We start from the raw sequence: 13,500 nt of genomic DNA, 5'->3' as shown, positions 1-13,500 counted from the left end.
TTTTTAATGGATACAAAAATAAACTGCAAAACTCAGGCATATCATCTATTTTGTTTTTAGGGATTCTCAACGAGGTCTTGATTCAGGACTGAAGTGAAAAAGTCTCGGTGCGCATCAAGCATAGAAATGAGTTTGGTGGTAAAAGCACAAAATAAAGGAAAAGCCATGCAGTTTGTTTATAGCGTTAAGCTCCTCCAGCGGGGATCAGCTCACGTAGTATTTTTGAGAAATGAGATGCTATATATTTCAGCCTTTACTTGCTCTTCAAATGATAACTGTGGGTTGGAGGGAATGATTTCATTATTTATGAAACTATGAAATATGTATTATTATTATTATTGATTATTATTAATAATTATTATCAAACATTTTCCTTTCTCAAAGGGTGGTCCCCGATGACATGATTTCATGGAAATTATTTCACATTGAGCAATGTAAATATTAGCTATTTGGGTATTTACAGCTGAGAGCCATTTGAAGGCCTTTTTTAGCTGCTGTAACCAAATCAGGTTGGTTCCCCGTGTGAGGCACTGTTGGGCCAATAGTCTGCATTCTTATATCAAACAGTCAACTCCATGAAGTTCAAGAACACAAAGATCACATTTTTCATATTAATGCAATCTTTTCTGCAAACCTTTATTAAATTCAGTTACAATCGGCAAATACATTAGGAGCTACATGTTGCTCGAAGTAAACTTTGTTATTTACACACTCTTGACTAAAAAGGCACAAACACTGAGCCAAATGTTAACTATAGTGAAGCCTCGATTTAAAACACCAACGTTTACACCCCAGGACAGGAAGTGGTCTCCTCCTACAGAGGACACAGAGACGCTGAGGAGTCATCAGACCAGACCCCAAACCCAGCATAGAGAGGTTCAGTGAATGTGGTTCTGAGGGTGTGGAGGTGGATCAGTCTGTCAGAGCAGACTCTGTAGAAGGAGAGAGAGCCAGCACGGTGATCCAGATACACTGCTACTCTACCAGAGGAGGAGGAGGAGGAGGAAGAGGAGGAGGAGGAGGAGGAAGAGGAGGAGGAGGAGGAGGAGATTTGTGTTTTTTTGTTATTGTGACAGACAGAGTAACGACCACGAGAGCAGATCAGACTCCAGGACTGATCATTCCCTCCAAACTCACAGTCCTTACTGTCTCCTCTCCTCCTGATTCCTCTGTAAGTCACTGATATATGAACCCTTCCTCTCCACTCGACCTCCCAGTAACAGCGACCAGTCAGAGCTTCTCTACACATCAGCTGATGACAGTACTCAAACCTCTCTGGATGATCAGGATATGGCTGCTCATCTCTCACACGTGTCACCTTCCTGTTGTCCTCAGACAGTTTGAGTTCTCTGTGTACTGTGTTTGAGTCCAGGGTGAGTTCACAGGGATCTGATGAGAGACACAGACAGCAGTTTATCATCAGACTCACCTGAAGGCTTTACTCTCTGTTAGTGGTCCTTTCTCTAAAGCTTCAAGATCAGTCATGTTCTAATGGCGTGTGGCGCAGTGGACTAGTGCGTTGGTGTTGGGATCAGGGGGTCACAGGTTCAAACCCCACTGCAGTCAGCATGTCGTTGTGTCCCTGAGACACTTCACCCCAAAGTGCTCCTGTGGGGATTGCCCACAGTGTTGAGTATGGAAGTCGCTTTGGATAAAAGCGTCTAACAAGTAACATGTAATGTGATGTAATGAATAAATACCACCTCCATCATCTGTCTCTAGAGAGAAGCTGACTGATCCACACTTACACTTCGTCACACCTGGTTTCAACCTCTGCTCTCCACCATGGTCCAGCCTGGAGGGAGAAACACAGTCAGGATGATTTTCTATCCAACAGGAGTCCTAGCTGCTGTTCAGCCTGAAGCAGAGCTCAGTCTGTAGAAGAAGACCTTTAGTTTTAACTTTTGCAAAAACACGTTTACGTATTTAACAAATATACATCTACTTCAATTAAAGTACTTCATTATACAAACAATGTATTCATTTAAAATAATAAATAAAAACAATATAATAAAAAGTGCAATTCCTCGTTAACAACTGAACATACAATGTCTTTATAGCACCAAGGTCGATTGTCACTGCCACCGTCAGGTACACAACCCCCCTCAGCAGCGTAGACTGAACCTGCTCAGAGTCGGATCTCCTAACCCTGAATGGTTGTTTCCATGTAATACAATTTGAAGGGATCTGTTGAGATCATAGTCTCAAGTGAATACTAAAAACGAAAGTTAAATATAAATCAAATATGATCAATCATATTCTTGTATAAACCCATAATGAGAATGCTTCTTGATGGTTTTTGAATATGTATGTATGCTTACAATTTTAGTTGTTGCTGTTTTGATAACTTTAAGTTTTAAAAAGAGTATGTTGAATACTTAAAACGAGAGTTAGTTATAATCAAATATAATCAATTATATTCTTGTATAACCCACAATGAAAATGCTTCCTATTTTAGGTTTTTCTATATTTACAGTATAAACAAAAGTTTAGTGGTTTGTTAAATTGAGTGTAAGGCCTGTAATGGTTTATGAGTGTCGCTGATAAGGGAGTAGGCCGTTTCTTCCCTCTCCTCTCACAGCAGTACACAGGGAGGGGGGCTCCTGACTTAAGGAGAAACACACTGAGGCCCCAAAAAGGTGGTTATGTCATAGCCAATAGAATATGTCTGGTCATGTCCTTTTTACACAAACATGGGAAGGTGTGTCTCATGCCATAGCCAATAGAATCTGTCTGGTCATGTCCTTTTTTACACAAACATGGGAAGGTGTGTCTCATGCCATAGCCAATAGAATCTGTCTGGTCATGTCCAGTCCTGTACATCAAAGACAATGGCGGAGAGGGAGCAAGCAAGAGAGAGAGAGAGAGAGAGAGAGAGAGCGAGAGAGAGAGAGAGAGAGAGAGAGAGAGAGAGAGAGAGAGAGAGAGAGAGAGAGAGAGGGGGGGGGTTCCCCTGGTATACTCTCTCCCGGTAAAAGCTCTGTCCCTCAGAGCTGGGTTAATAGCTCTCGGTAAGGTTCTCTCAAACTTGGTAAATATCTCTTGATTGAAAGCTGAGTGAATTTTCTTTGTAAATGAGTGGAATGAATTGATGTTTGTTGAAAGTTAGTACCCTGCGACCTGTGAGGAAAGGCCCTCCGAATTCATGCGGGACAGGTTGAAGTATATGAATGTCGAAATGAGAAAATGAACTGTTTTGGTGAATGAAAAGTTGAATGTGCTTTTTATTAACACCGGTCTTTTATGAGGAAATGCCTCTAAATTCTATCGGGAGATTTTTAAATGTCAACTGAATCGGGCAGTTGAAGTTACAAATGATGGTAATAAATGTAAAACTGTGAATTAGGGTTTCATATTAGAACATGATCACAGCATTATAGGTTCAGTATGATTATAATGTTGTAAAGAGAGAAGGTAAAAACCCTGTATTAGTTTGGACCTATTTGTCTTCAAATAAACTGATCCCACCTTTTGGACTGGGACAACTTAAAAGACATCTGCGCTCTCCTCTCCTGCTTCAAAGGTAAGATGGCACCCTGCCACACTCACTCTTAGGTAGGGCCACACCTCATTACTGATATCAAAATCCTTCGGGATCGCTTAAAGAGATTTAGCGGGTTGTCTGAATTGAAACAGCAATTCATTGAACCTGGTTCTTCAGGAGTTAGTAGAGGTGAGATCTTGCTGACGTTGGTGGATCTGAGCCAAGCAGTAAACTGACACAGACTCAATAACTTCTGTTAGGTCAATTAGTAGGTCAGAGTCATTTCCCGGAATAAATTATCAGCCCTCAGCGACTCTTACAGATGAATTTGTTTCCTAAATCAGGCTAACTCCCTCAAAGATATGAGGAACCTGCAGTCAGTGTGTCCATACCTGAGAGTCTCCAGTCTCCAGAGAGGATCCTCCAGTCCAGCAGACAGAAGCTGCTCTCCTGAGGCTCCTGGATGATTGTAGCTCAGGTCCAGCTCTCTCAGATGGGAGGGGTTGGAGCTCAGAGCTGAAGCCAGAGAAACACAGCCTTCCTCTGAGACCAGACAGCCTGACAGACTGGAACCAGGGAATACAGTAAACTCAGTGTTCTTCAAAGTCACGTCAGCGGGAAAATCATAAGCGGGTTGACCATCATCATTAGCATGAACCAAAGCTGTATACAAATAATCAAAAGTTAAATTGCTTGAAAATAAAAAGCTGAACTCTGACCTGAGAGTCTCCAGTTCACAGTGTGGACTCTTCAGTCCAGCTGACAGCAGCTTCACTCCTGAATCCTGCAGGTTGTTGTTACTCAGGTCCAGCTCTCTCAGACTAGAGGACTGGGAGCTGAGGACTGAGGACAGAGCTGCACAGCTTCTCTCTGACAGCTTACAGCCACTCAGCCTGGGGAAAGATCAGCAGTGAACACAAAGAGTTATATTATCATGTCTCAACCTGTTCCTAGTTAAAGTAGTTTTATCTCCACTCACAGAGCTTTCCTGGAGGCTTTGACCACTGGCAGCAGCCTCAGAAGAGCCTCCTCTGAAGCAGAGTATCTCTTCAGGTCAAACACGTCCAGATCTTCTTTTGATGACAGTAAGATGAAGACCAGAGCTGACCACAGAGCAGGAGGCAGATTATTTGTGGAGAGACTTCCTGAACTCAGGTACCATTGGATCTGCTTTTCTAGAGAACGATCATTCAGTTCATTCAGACAGTGGAACAGGTTGATGCTTCTCTCTGCGGACAGACCCTCATCCATCTTCTTCTTGATGTACTGCACTGTTTCCTGTTTGGACAAACTTCCTGTCTGTGGTGGCAGCAAACCTCGTAGGAGTTTCTGATTGGTCTGCAGTGAAAGACCCAGGAGGAAGCGGAGGAACAAGTCCAGGTGTCCGTTTGGACTCTGTAAGGCCTGGTCCACAGCACTCTGGTAGAGATGTGTTAGTTCAGTTTTGGGTCTGAAGACTTTAGGCAGCCTGGAGGTTGTTGGTTTTTCTGACAGCAGGTTGACTCCAGAGGTGATGAAGGTCAGATGGACATGAAGAGCAGCCAGAAGCTCCTGAACGCTCAGATGGACGAAGCAGAACAACTTGTCCCTCTGGTACAGTCCTCTCTCCTCTCTAAAGACCTGTGTGAACACTCCTGAGTACACTGAGGCTGCTCTGATATCGATGCCACACTCTGTCAGGTCGGACTCATAGAAGATCAGGTTGCCTTTCTGCAGCTGCTCAAAAGCCAGTTTCCCCAGAGACTCCATCATCTTCCTGCTCTCTGGACTCCAGTGTGGATCTCTCTGAGTTCCTCCATCATACTTGATGTTCTTCACTTTGGACTGAACCACCAGGAAGTGGATGTACATCTCAGTCAGGGTCTTGGGCAGCTCTCCTCTCCCTCTGGTTTTCAACATGTTCTCCAGAACTGAAGCAGAGATCCAGCAGAAGACTGGGATGTGGCACATGATGTGGAGGCTTCGTGAGTTCTTGATGTGGGAGATGATGGCGCGGGCCAGCTCCTGATCTCTGAATCTCTTCCTGAAGTACTCCTCCTTCTGTGGGTCAGTGAACCCTCGGACCTCTGTCACCATGTCCACACACTCAGGAGGGATCTGATTGGCTGCTGCAGGTCGTGTGGTTATCCAGAGGCGAGCAGAGGGAAGCAGCTTCCCCCTGATGAGGTTTGTCAGCAGCACATCCACTGAGGTGGACTCTGTGACATCAGTCAGGATCTCAGTGTTGAGGAAGTCCAGACGAAGTCGACTCTCATCCAGACCGTCAAAGATGAACACAACCGGGAACTGATCAAACCTGCAGATTCCTGCGTCTCTGGTTTGAGAGAAGAAGTGATGAACAAGTTCCACCAAGCTGTACTTGTTCTCTCTCACCACATTCAGCTCTCTGAAGGTGAATGGAAATATGAACTGGATGTCCTGGTTGGCTTTGCCTTCAGCCCAGTCCAGAGTGAACTTCTGTGTTAAGACTGTTTTCCCAATGCCAGCCACGCCCTTTGTCATCACTGCTCTGATTGGTGCATCTCTTCCAGGTGAGGCTTTAAAGAGGTCTTCTTGTCTGATGGTTGTTTCTGGTCTGTCTGGTTTCCTGGATGCTGTTTCAATCTGTCTGACCTCATGTTCATCATTGACCTCTGCAGACCCCCCCTCTGTGATGTAGAGCTCTGTGTAGATCTGGTTCAGAAGGGTTGGGTTTCCTGCTTTAGCAATGCCCTCAAACACACACTGGAACCTCTCCTTCAGGGTGGACTTGAGTTCACGCTGACACACTGCAGCAAAGGTTCCTGGAAAGAGTAAATCATAGATTAAATTAAAGAGAGGATGTTTTCAGAATTTCATGTTTAATGTGTTAAACCCTCTTACTGCTCTGCAGCCGGTCAGCCAGCTCCTCCTGCTTCATGCTCCTCAGGAAGTGCAGAGAGATGTTCAGAAATGCCTCTCTGCTGCTCCTCCTCTGCTCTTCATCCTCACTGTCCAACACCTCCTCATCCTCCCTCTGACTCTCTAAGCCTTCTGGGTAATCTGAACTCAGGACTCTCTGGATCTTCTTCAGCTCGTCCTCCACAAATCTGACGATGTTTCCCTGGAGCAGCTGGAACAGAATAGGTTGTAGAGTTGAACTGGTAGAAGTCAACATCAGATCATGTGTGAGACAGAAAGCCTGACTGTCTGCAGACTGCAGCCTGGACTCTGGATCACAATGCTGCTCCACTACTGAGTGTGGCTGCTGGAGTCAGCAGGAGCAGCTCTGCTTCTACATTTACACACCATGAATATGGAGTCAGTTTGATGCTGCTCCGCAGACTGACCACTGGGGACCTTTGAGCTCTGCTGAGGAACTCTGTGACACACACACACACACACACACACACACACACACACACACACACACACACACACACACACACACACTTTTATAAGGTATAAACACACAATTAATGTTTAATACCCATGTTTTGCTTTTCATGGAAACACAGCTGGGTGCAGGAGAGTCTGATCTTTACATAAAGAGCTTTTACTATAAAAAAAATGAATTAATTTTTTTAAAAGGAACATTTTCCTATTTTCTAACCCAGGAAAATGTTGATTTAGGTTGACCGCCAATGGTTTCATCATTTGTGCAGACACATGAAGGGAGGCCCATTGTTCCAATACATTCTCAAACAGGCAGCCAGCTGTTTGTGGATTTTAAACTTGTTTTGAAATGTAAACTACGATGAGCTAAAGTTATGACAAAATGTATAGCTCAAGACATATCAAACCTCATCTCAGGAAAGACTGATAATAACAGACAAACATTTCACATTCTTACCTTTCATCAGCTGAGGGGGCTCCACCTTTAAAGAAAATACGTTCACCCATAGACCAGTCACTCTTCATGGACACACAGCTGGGTCCAGGTTGCTCACGTTTGATCCTAACAGAAATACAAACACGGATCAATGCAAGTGTATACTAAAGTTGTGCAGGATATAATAATGGCTTTTTAATGTTTTGTTACTGATCACAACAAGGGAGAACGTCTAGTTTAAATTCTTACCTTGGACGATCAGAGTGCTTTCCATCTCTGAACCCAATAGGTTTGTCCATAGACCAGTCACTCTTCATGGACACACAGCTGGGTCCAGATCCAGGTGGCTCATGTTGGATCCTGATAGAGTCACAGACACTGATCAATGCAATATTACACTGAAAATCCGCAAAACATAATGTGGGCTTTTGAATGTTGAAATACTGATATCAAATTGGGAGGTTCATTGTTACGTTTGATCAGTTGAGTGGTGTCGATGTTTGAAATAAATACGTTCACCCATAGACCGGTCACTAATCATGGACACACAGCTGGGTCCAAGTTGCCAATGTTTGATCCTAACAGAAATACAAACACGGATCAATGCAAGTGTATACTAAAGTTGTGCAGGATATAATAATGGCTTTTGAATGTTTTGTTACTGATCACAACAAGGGAGAACGTCTAGTTTAAATTCTTACCTTGGACGATCAGAGTGCTTTCCATCTCTGAACCCAATAGGTTTGTCCATAGACCAGTCACTCTTCATGGACACACAGCTGGGTCCAGATCCAGAATCAGCTCCAGGTCCAGGTCCAGAATCAGCTCCAGGTCCAGGTCCAGAATCAGCTCCAGGTCCAGGTCCAGTTTCCTCATGTTGTATCCTGATAAAATCACAAATTCTGATTAATGCAAAGGTACACTGAAATTCAGTTTACATTCTGATGTCTAATTATTTTAATACCGATAGCAAGAATTTAGCTATTACTTTGGATCAGAGTGGTGTCCATCTTTCAACTCAATGGGTGGATCCATAGAGAAGTCACTCTTAGACACACAGCTGGGTCCAGGTCCAGGTTTCCAATGTTTGATCCTGATAGAAATACAAACACGGATTACTGAATACTGTAAACTTAACTTCTGCTGGTAATGTTGTTGATGTCAGAATGTTTAAATACTGATAACAGCAGACCTGAATGTAAACCTATTGAGAGCTGACCTGTGCTAAAAGCTCTCCAGTGAAACCAGGTCAGTGTCAGTGTTTGAAGGTGGCTGTCTCTTAGCCCTTCACACTTTATCCATGCACTTAACTTCAGAGTGTTAAGAGTTAAACAATAAAAACACCTCAGTGACGTGTACCGTAACTCGGACAGGTTTAGACACGTCCTGCATTCTTTACTGATGATTTGATCTAAGAAAACAATCAAACTGCTGCTCTTTCTAATCAAGGAACACTGACTGAATCTTTCTAAAACCACTCTACTTTAACTCTTTAACTTTAAGAGAGAAATGATACACACTACTTCAAACAGACATTAAGAATCAGCATCAAGAGTCATGTGACCTGTCCAGGTAAACAGTGACACAGCACAATGTGATCAGAGTGATCCTGATGATGGAACAGATTCGTCTGGGAGGATTCTCACCTGCTGAACTCACTTCAGGTCCACTTCCAGACACTCTGCAGCTTCATGTGTGGAGGACACTCTGCTCATGTGTTCCTCTGCCGTCCTGTGTCTGCCTGCATCTGATCCGAGGACACCGTCACACCCTGATAACTCCTGATATTAAAAACACTTCAGAGTCACGTGGAAACCGGTGTAACAAGTATCATAAACCGTGTGAGAGGTGATGTAGTTCTACTAACTGTCCACTAGATGGTGCTAGCTCACAGTTTAATGCTTTAACAATCTGCCCTGACATGTGATGAAGCAGCAGTGTGGATCACGTTGGTACCATGGCTGTGGTCCAATCGTAAACAAAAAGTTTAAAGAAAAAGAGATCCTGTGCATTTTCCTTATATTGTTTCATGCCGACTTGTAATTGTAATGAAAAACAAAAAAAACCTCTTTGGTTATGTTTTAAAAAAAAAGAAATGTTGGCTTCCAGAGAATGATGCAAAAGGTATTTGTTTCTTTCTCCTCACAAAGTAAATGATCACAAAATAACACAAAGGTAACTTTTTAAACCCAGACTCAAACACATACTTTGGACAAAGACACAACAAGTCTGTTTCAGTCTCTTTGCATTTATTGTATCATCAGAACCCTCCTCAAATAATGTGTGTGACTCCTCAGTCTCCAGGCTCCCGTCATCATATCTGTATTTCCATCAGACTAAGTGGTATCACATCTCGTGAGTCAGACCTGAACTCATTGGTGTTTTCTGGCCTCTTCAGAGATGTCCCTTGCAGCTGATATGAATAATCACTGCTTCTTTTTGCAGACGTAACCTCGACTGGCTGTCACACCACACGTAGTTAGAACCTGATGTTTTCATCAATGACCAGATATAAATGTCCAGGATTAGATTCCTCACATGATATGAATCAATCCATTGTATACCCAATTATTTTACAAATGCTATCATTGTTTCGGTCACAAAGAAGCCCACCCAGGGGACCCTCACTTTGCACCCCTCTCTTTATCCATGTTTAGAGACGCTGCACCTGGCTGGAAGTTCAGGATCATTTTTTTAGGGATAGCTAAATAAACGGGCAAATCTCATTCATATAATCTATTTTGTTTTTAGGGATTCTTAACGAGGTCTTGATACAGGACTGAAGTGAAAAGGTCTCGGTGTGCATCAAGGGTAAAAACGAGTTTGCACGAAAATAAAGGAAAAGCCATGCAGTTGGTTTATAGCGTTAAGCTCCTCCAGCGGGAACATCTGATGTTTTTGTTTTACGGACCCAGAGTGAGGCACATGCTCTATACCGGTGCAAATATCTTGCACGTTACGATCATGGATAAGTGTTTTTTGTGATTGTCATGGTGCTCTGCTTAAGGTATCAATCTCTGCTTTGTAAAGAACACCAAGATATTTAAATCTAACTATAGATCTGATAATCGTTGGTTGTAGTGAATAATTTATTTATTCATCAAAGTCAAATAATTAATATAATTGTGTCTTTCTGAAAAGGGTGGTCCACCATGACATGATTTAAAGGTCATGCTTTTCCGGTTCTGACCCGTCCACTTGTGTTCTGTAGCTTCTGCATGTAAACGGTCTGCAGAGTCAAACCCCTCAAAGTACACCCTGTAGGAGTAAAACTCTAACACAGAGAAGACCTGTCTGTGCTGCCCCAGAACGCCTCGTTGGACATTTCTCATGTTCTCCCGGGGCATCGTGACGTCTGGATACCCAAAAGCCACGCCCGGAGCTATGACGCACCCTCTGCCAGCCAAGCATATATACTGTTGGAATCTCAGGTTCAGTTCAAAACAATGCTAACAGGGCTAACAAAGTTGCTAGCGTTTACATATATCAACTACAATGTCAGCAGATGGCCTTACATGTTTCTCATAGCAGGAGAATTTCTGCATTCAGACACAAAATACTCATAGACAGTATACTCCGGGTGATTTACCGTACGGTCAGTCGCAAAACTTAATTACATTATAGTTGGCTTTCCTAGCGTGTATGCTACAAAGCTAAACAACAAGGCTACCTAGAGCTGGACATGCCAGGGGAAACATTGTTTTTATGCAAGCTAAAAAGAATGACCGACACGTAGCAGACTGCCGTATAAGATTCCAATTGTAAACACGTTATTGCTAGCCTAATGTGAACAACTAGCTTTTGTTCATAGTAGGTTGGCATATTACACTGAACAACTAGCAGACGTAGGTTAGCTTATACAAAAACTGATGCTCCGCTCAGAGCTGAAAAAACACTGTGTTAGACATGGGCGGAGCCTCTCTGGTGGTTGACAAATCAGAACAGAGTGGGCGAGCTGACCAACCGGAGCACACTGGGCTCACAGGGAGGGGCAGGCAAGAGCTCAAACAAGCCGTTTAGGACAGAGAGTGAATACACATACTTTACAGAGATGCTGTATGAGAAACCAATATGAGTTTGGAAAATTGCACAATATAAATCTATTTTAGTAGACCTCAACAATGGAATTATGATCTGTGGAAATGGCCATGACATGTCTCCTTTAATGTACATTTGATCACATTGGGTAATGTAAATAGCTATTATGATGATAATTACATCTGAATGCCATTTCTGTCACAATCTCTCTTTGCTTTCCCGTTTTATTCTGAAAGGCGAGCACCCCCCTAGTTGTGTCTGCTCTTACTTCCTGTGTCTGTGTTTTCCTCCTGTTTGAAGGTCTGATTGTGTTCATCAACTGGTGCTCCTGTGTTTCTCCTCCCTCCACACTTGTGTCTTGTCTTGGTGATCACCCTTGCTGGTATTTAACGCCCTATTCCACACCATCCCCTACACCTCCGGTTGCGTGTTCATGCGGAGGGTCTGCCACATTAAGTGCTGTTTGAAGGTGGCTGTCTCTTAGCCCTTCACACTTCATCCATGCACTTAACTTCAGAGTGTTAAGAGTTAAAAAAATGAAAACACCTCAGTGACGTGAACCGTAACTCGGACAGGTTTAGACACGTCCTGCATTCTTTACTGATGATGTGATCATAGAAAACAATCAAACTGCTGCTCTTTCTACTAAAGAAACACTGAGTGAATCTTTCTAAAATCACTCTACTTTAACTCTTTGACTTTAAGAGAGAAATTATACAAACTACTTCAAACAGATATTAAGAATCAGCATCAAGAGTCATGTGTCCTGTCCAGGTAAACAGTGACACAGCACAATGTGATCAGAGTGATCCTGATGATGGAACAGATTCGTCTGGGAGGATTCTCACCTGCTGAACTCACTTCAGGTCCACTTCCAGACACTCTGCAGCTTCATGTGTGGAGGACACTCTGCTCATGTGTTCCTCTGCCGTCCTGTGTCTGCATGCATCTGATCCGAGGACACCGTCACACCCTCATAACTCTTGAGATTAAAAACACTTCAGAGTCACGTGGAAACCGGTGTAACAAGTATCACAAACAGTGTGAGAGGTGATGTAGTTCTACTAACTGTCCACTAGATGGTGCTACCTCACAGATTAATGCATAAACCATCTGTCCTGGTCCTGACATGTGATGAAGCAGCAGTGTGGATCACATTGTTTCCTTGGCTGTGGTGCAATGGTAACAGAAAGATAAAGACTTCCTATGTATTTTCCTTATATTGTTTCATGCCAACTTGTAATTGGAATGAAAAACAAAAAACCTCTATGGTTATGTTTAAAAAAAATAAAAATAAATGTTGGCTTCCAGAGACTGATGCAAAAGCAACCTGGTCTCACCAGAATGTGTGACTCCACCACGACTCCTTAACACCGCAGTGCGTGGTGGAGTCACGAACTTTGCTACATTTACGTGTCTGCTCCACGCAAACAACGCCAATGTAAAGTGAATGAGGCTGCTTTGTCGTGGTGCACACATGCATTTCTATAACGTCCAGCAGTGAGCTTTTATTTTATAAAAGGTTTTTAAAACCTACTTTATAGCTTGTAGTAACTCACGGGAGGCTTCTTTTATTTTATTTGTATTCATAATCATTTGTTTTTTTTGTCAGAATGTATTTTGGTGCATTAGTTACACATTTTTGTTCTCACAAATCAGTGCATTGTGTGAAATACAACTGTGATTTTTATTAAATTAGTTAGTTTTTAAGGAAGGCCAGAGCTTCAGCTCTGTCGAATAGATTGTTCCCTTTAGTTAACATTTTTTAAAAGAACATTATATTCCGATTTGATCATGTCCCCTTTATTGTATTACGGAGAGCAATGTGAGCGTCCATTCCCATTGAATAACGGAGGATTTTACACCAGGAAGTAAGTATTCCCCTTACTGTCGATTGATTTGTGATATCTGCACTACTCATCGACTAAAAAACACCAGATCATCCTTGTTGATTACACAACATTGATCGGTTTGAATTGTGTACAATGCTTTTGTATTTTTCCCCTTCGATTCGGAGAAACACATATTTGTTCAGTTTAGGATGGCCGAAGACACTACACTACCCAGAATCCTCAGCTATTGTTCCGTTTTGCCTCAAGCTCTGTGATTGGTTGACCTCCAACTGCATTCCATATAAAAAAACGTTTCGTAAAAGAAAAATAATAATAATAAATGGTTCGGCCGCATT

The 13,500-nt window shown here is 42.7% G+C and overlaps 1 protein-coding gene across 3 annotated transcripts; it reads right to left on the bottom strand.

Moving 5' to 3' along the window:
• Nucleotides 1-602: 602 nt before the first annotated feature.
• On the bottom strand, nucleotides 603-8,123 carry LOC307016976 (NACHT, LRR and PYD domains-containing protein 3-like). 3 transcript variants are annotated; one of them, XM_079646386.1, is made up of 12 exons: nucleotides 7,976-8,123; nucleotides 7,748-7,852; nucleotides 7,524-7,652; nucleotides 7,296-7,400; nucleotides 6,752-6,824; nucleotides 6,347-6,575; nucleotides 4,464-6,267; nucleotides 4,204-4,377; nucleotides 3,877-4,050; nucleotides 1,749-1,795; nucleotides 1,046-1,389; nucleotides 603-1,006 (listed from the first exon to the last, which is right to left on the bottom strand). In XM_079646386.1, exons 1-12 carry the CDS (start codon nucleotides 8,041-8,043, stop codon nucleotides 815-817), a joined length of 3,444 nt encoding a protein of 1,147 aa, XP_079502512.1. In that variant the 5' UTR covers nucleotides 8,044-8,123; the 3' UTR covers nucleotides 603-814. The 3 variants fall into 3 exon arrangements, with proteins under 3 accessions (XP_079502512.1, XP_079502510.1, XP_079502511.1); XM_079646384.1 differs by having other exon boundaries at nucleotides 603-1,389; XM_079646385.1 differs by having other exon boundaries at nucleotides 603-1,389; nucleotides 7,524-7,634.
• Between the last annotated feature and the right edge of the window lie 5,377 nt (nucleotides 8,124-13,500).

This window comes from Notothenia rossii (genome assembly GCF_949606895.1).
Source record: "Notothenia rossii genome assembly, chromosome: 8".
NCBI lineage: Eukaryota > Metazoa > Chordata > Actinopteri > Perciformes > Nototheniidae > Notothenia > Notothenia rossii.
This window is presented reverse-complemented; position numbering and strand designations above follow the sequence as displayed.

What these genes read in the sequence shown, in the direction of transcription:
- LOC307016976 (XM_079646384.1), bottom strand. Translation starts at nt 8,043, where the DNA reads ATGAAGAGTGACTGGTCTATGGACAAACCTATTGGGTTCAGAGATGGA. An exon ending in AAACTGACTCCATATTCATG is followed by an intron (nt 6,576 to 6,751) that starts GTGTGTAAATGT and finishes ATTCTGTTCCAG; the next exon opens with CTGCTCCAGGGAAACATCGT. An exon ending in TGTGAACTGGAGACTCTCAG is followed by an intron (nt 4,051 to 4,203) that starts GTCAGAGTTCAG and finishes CCCTGGTTCCAG; the next exon opens with TCTGTCAGGCTGTCTGGTCT.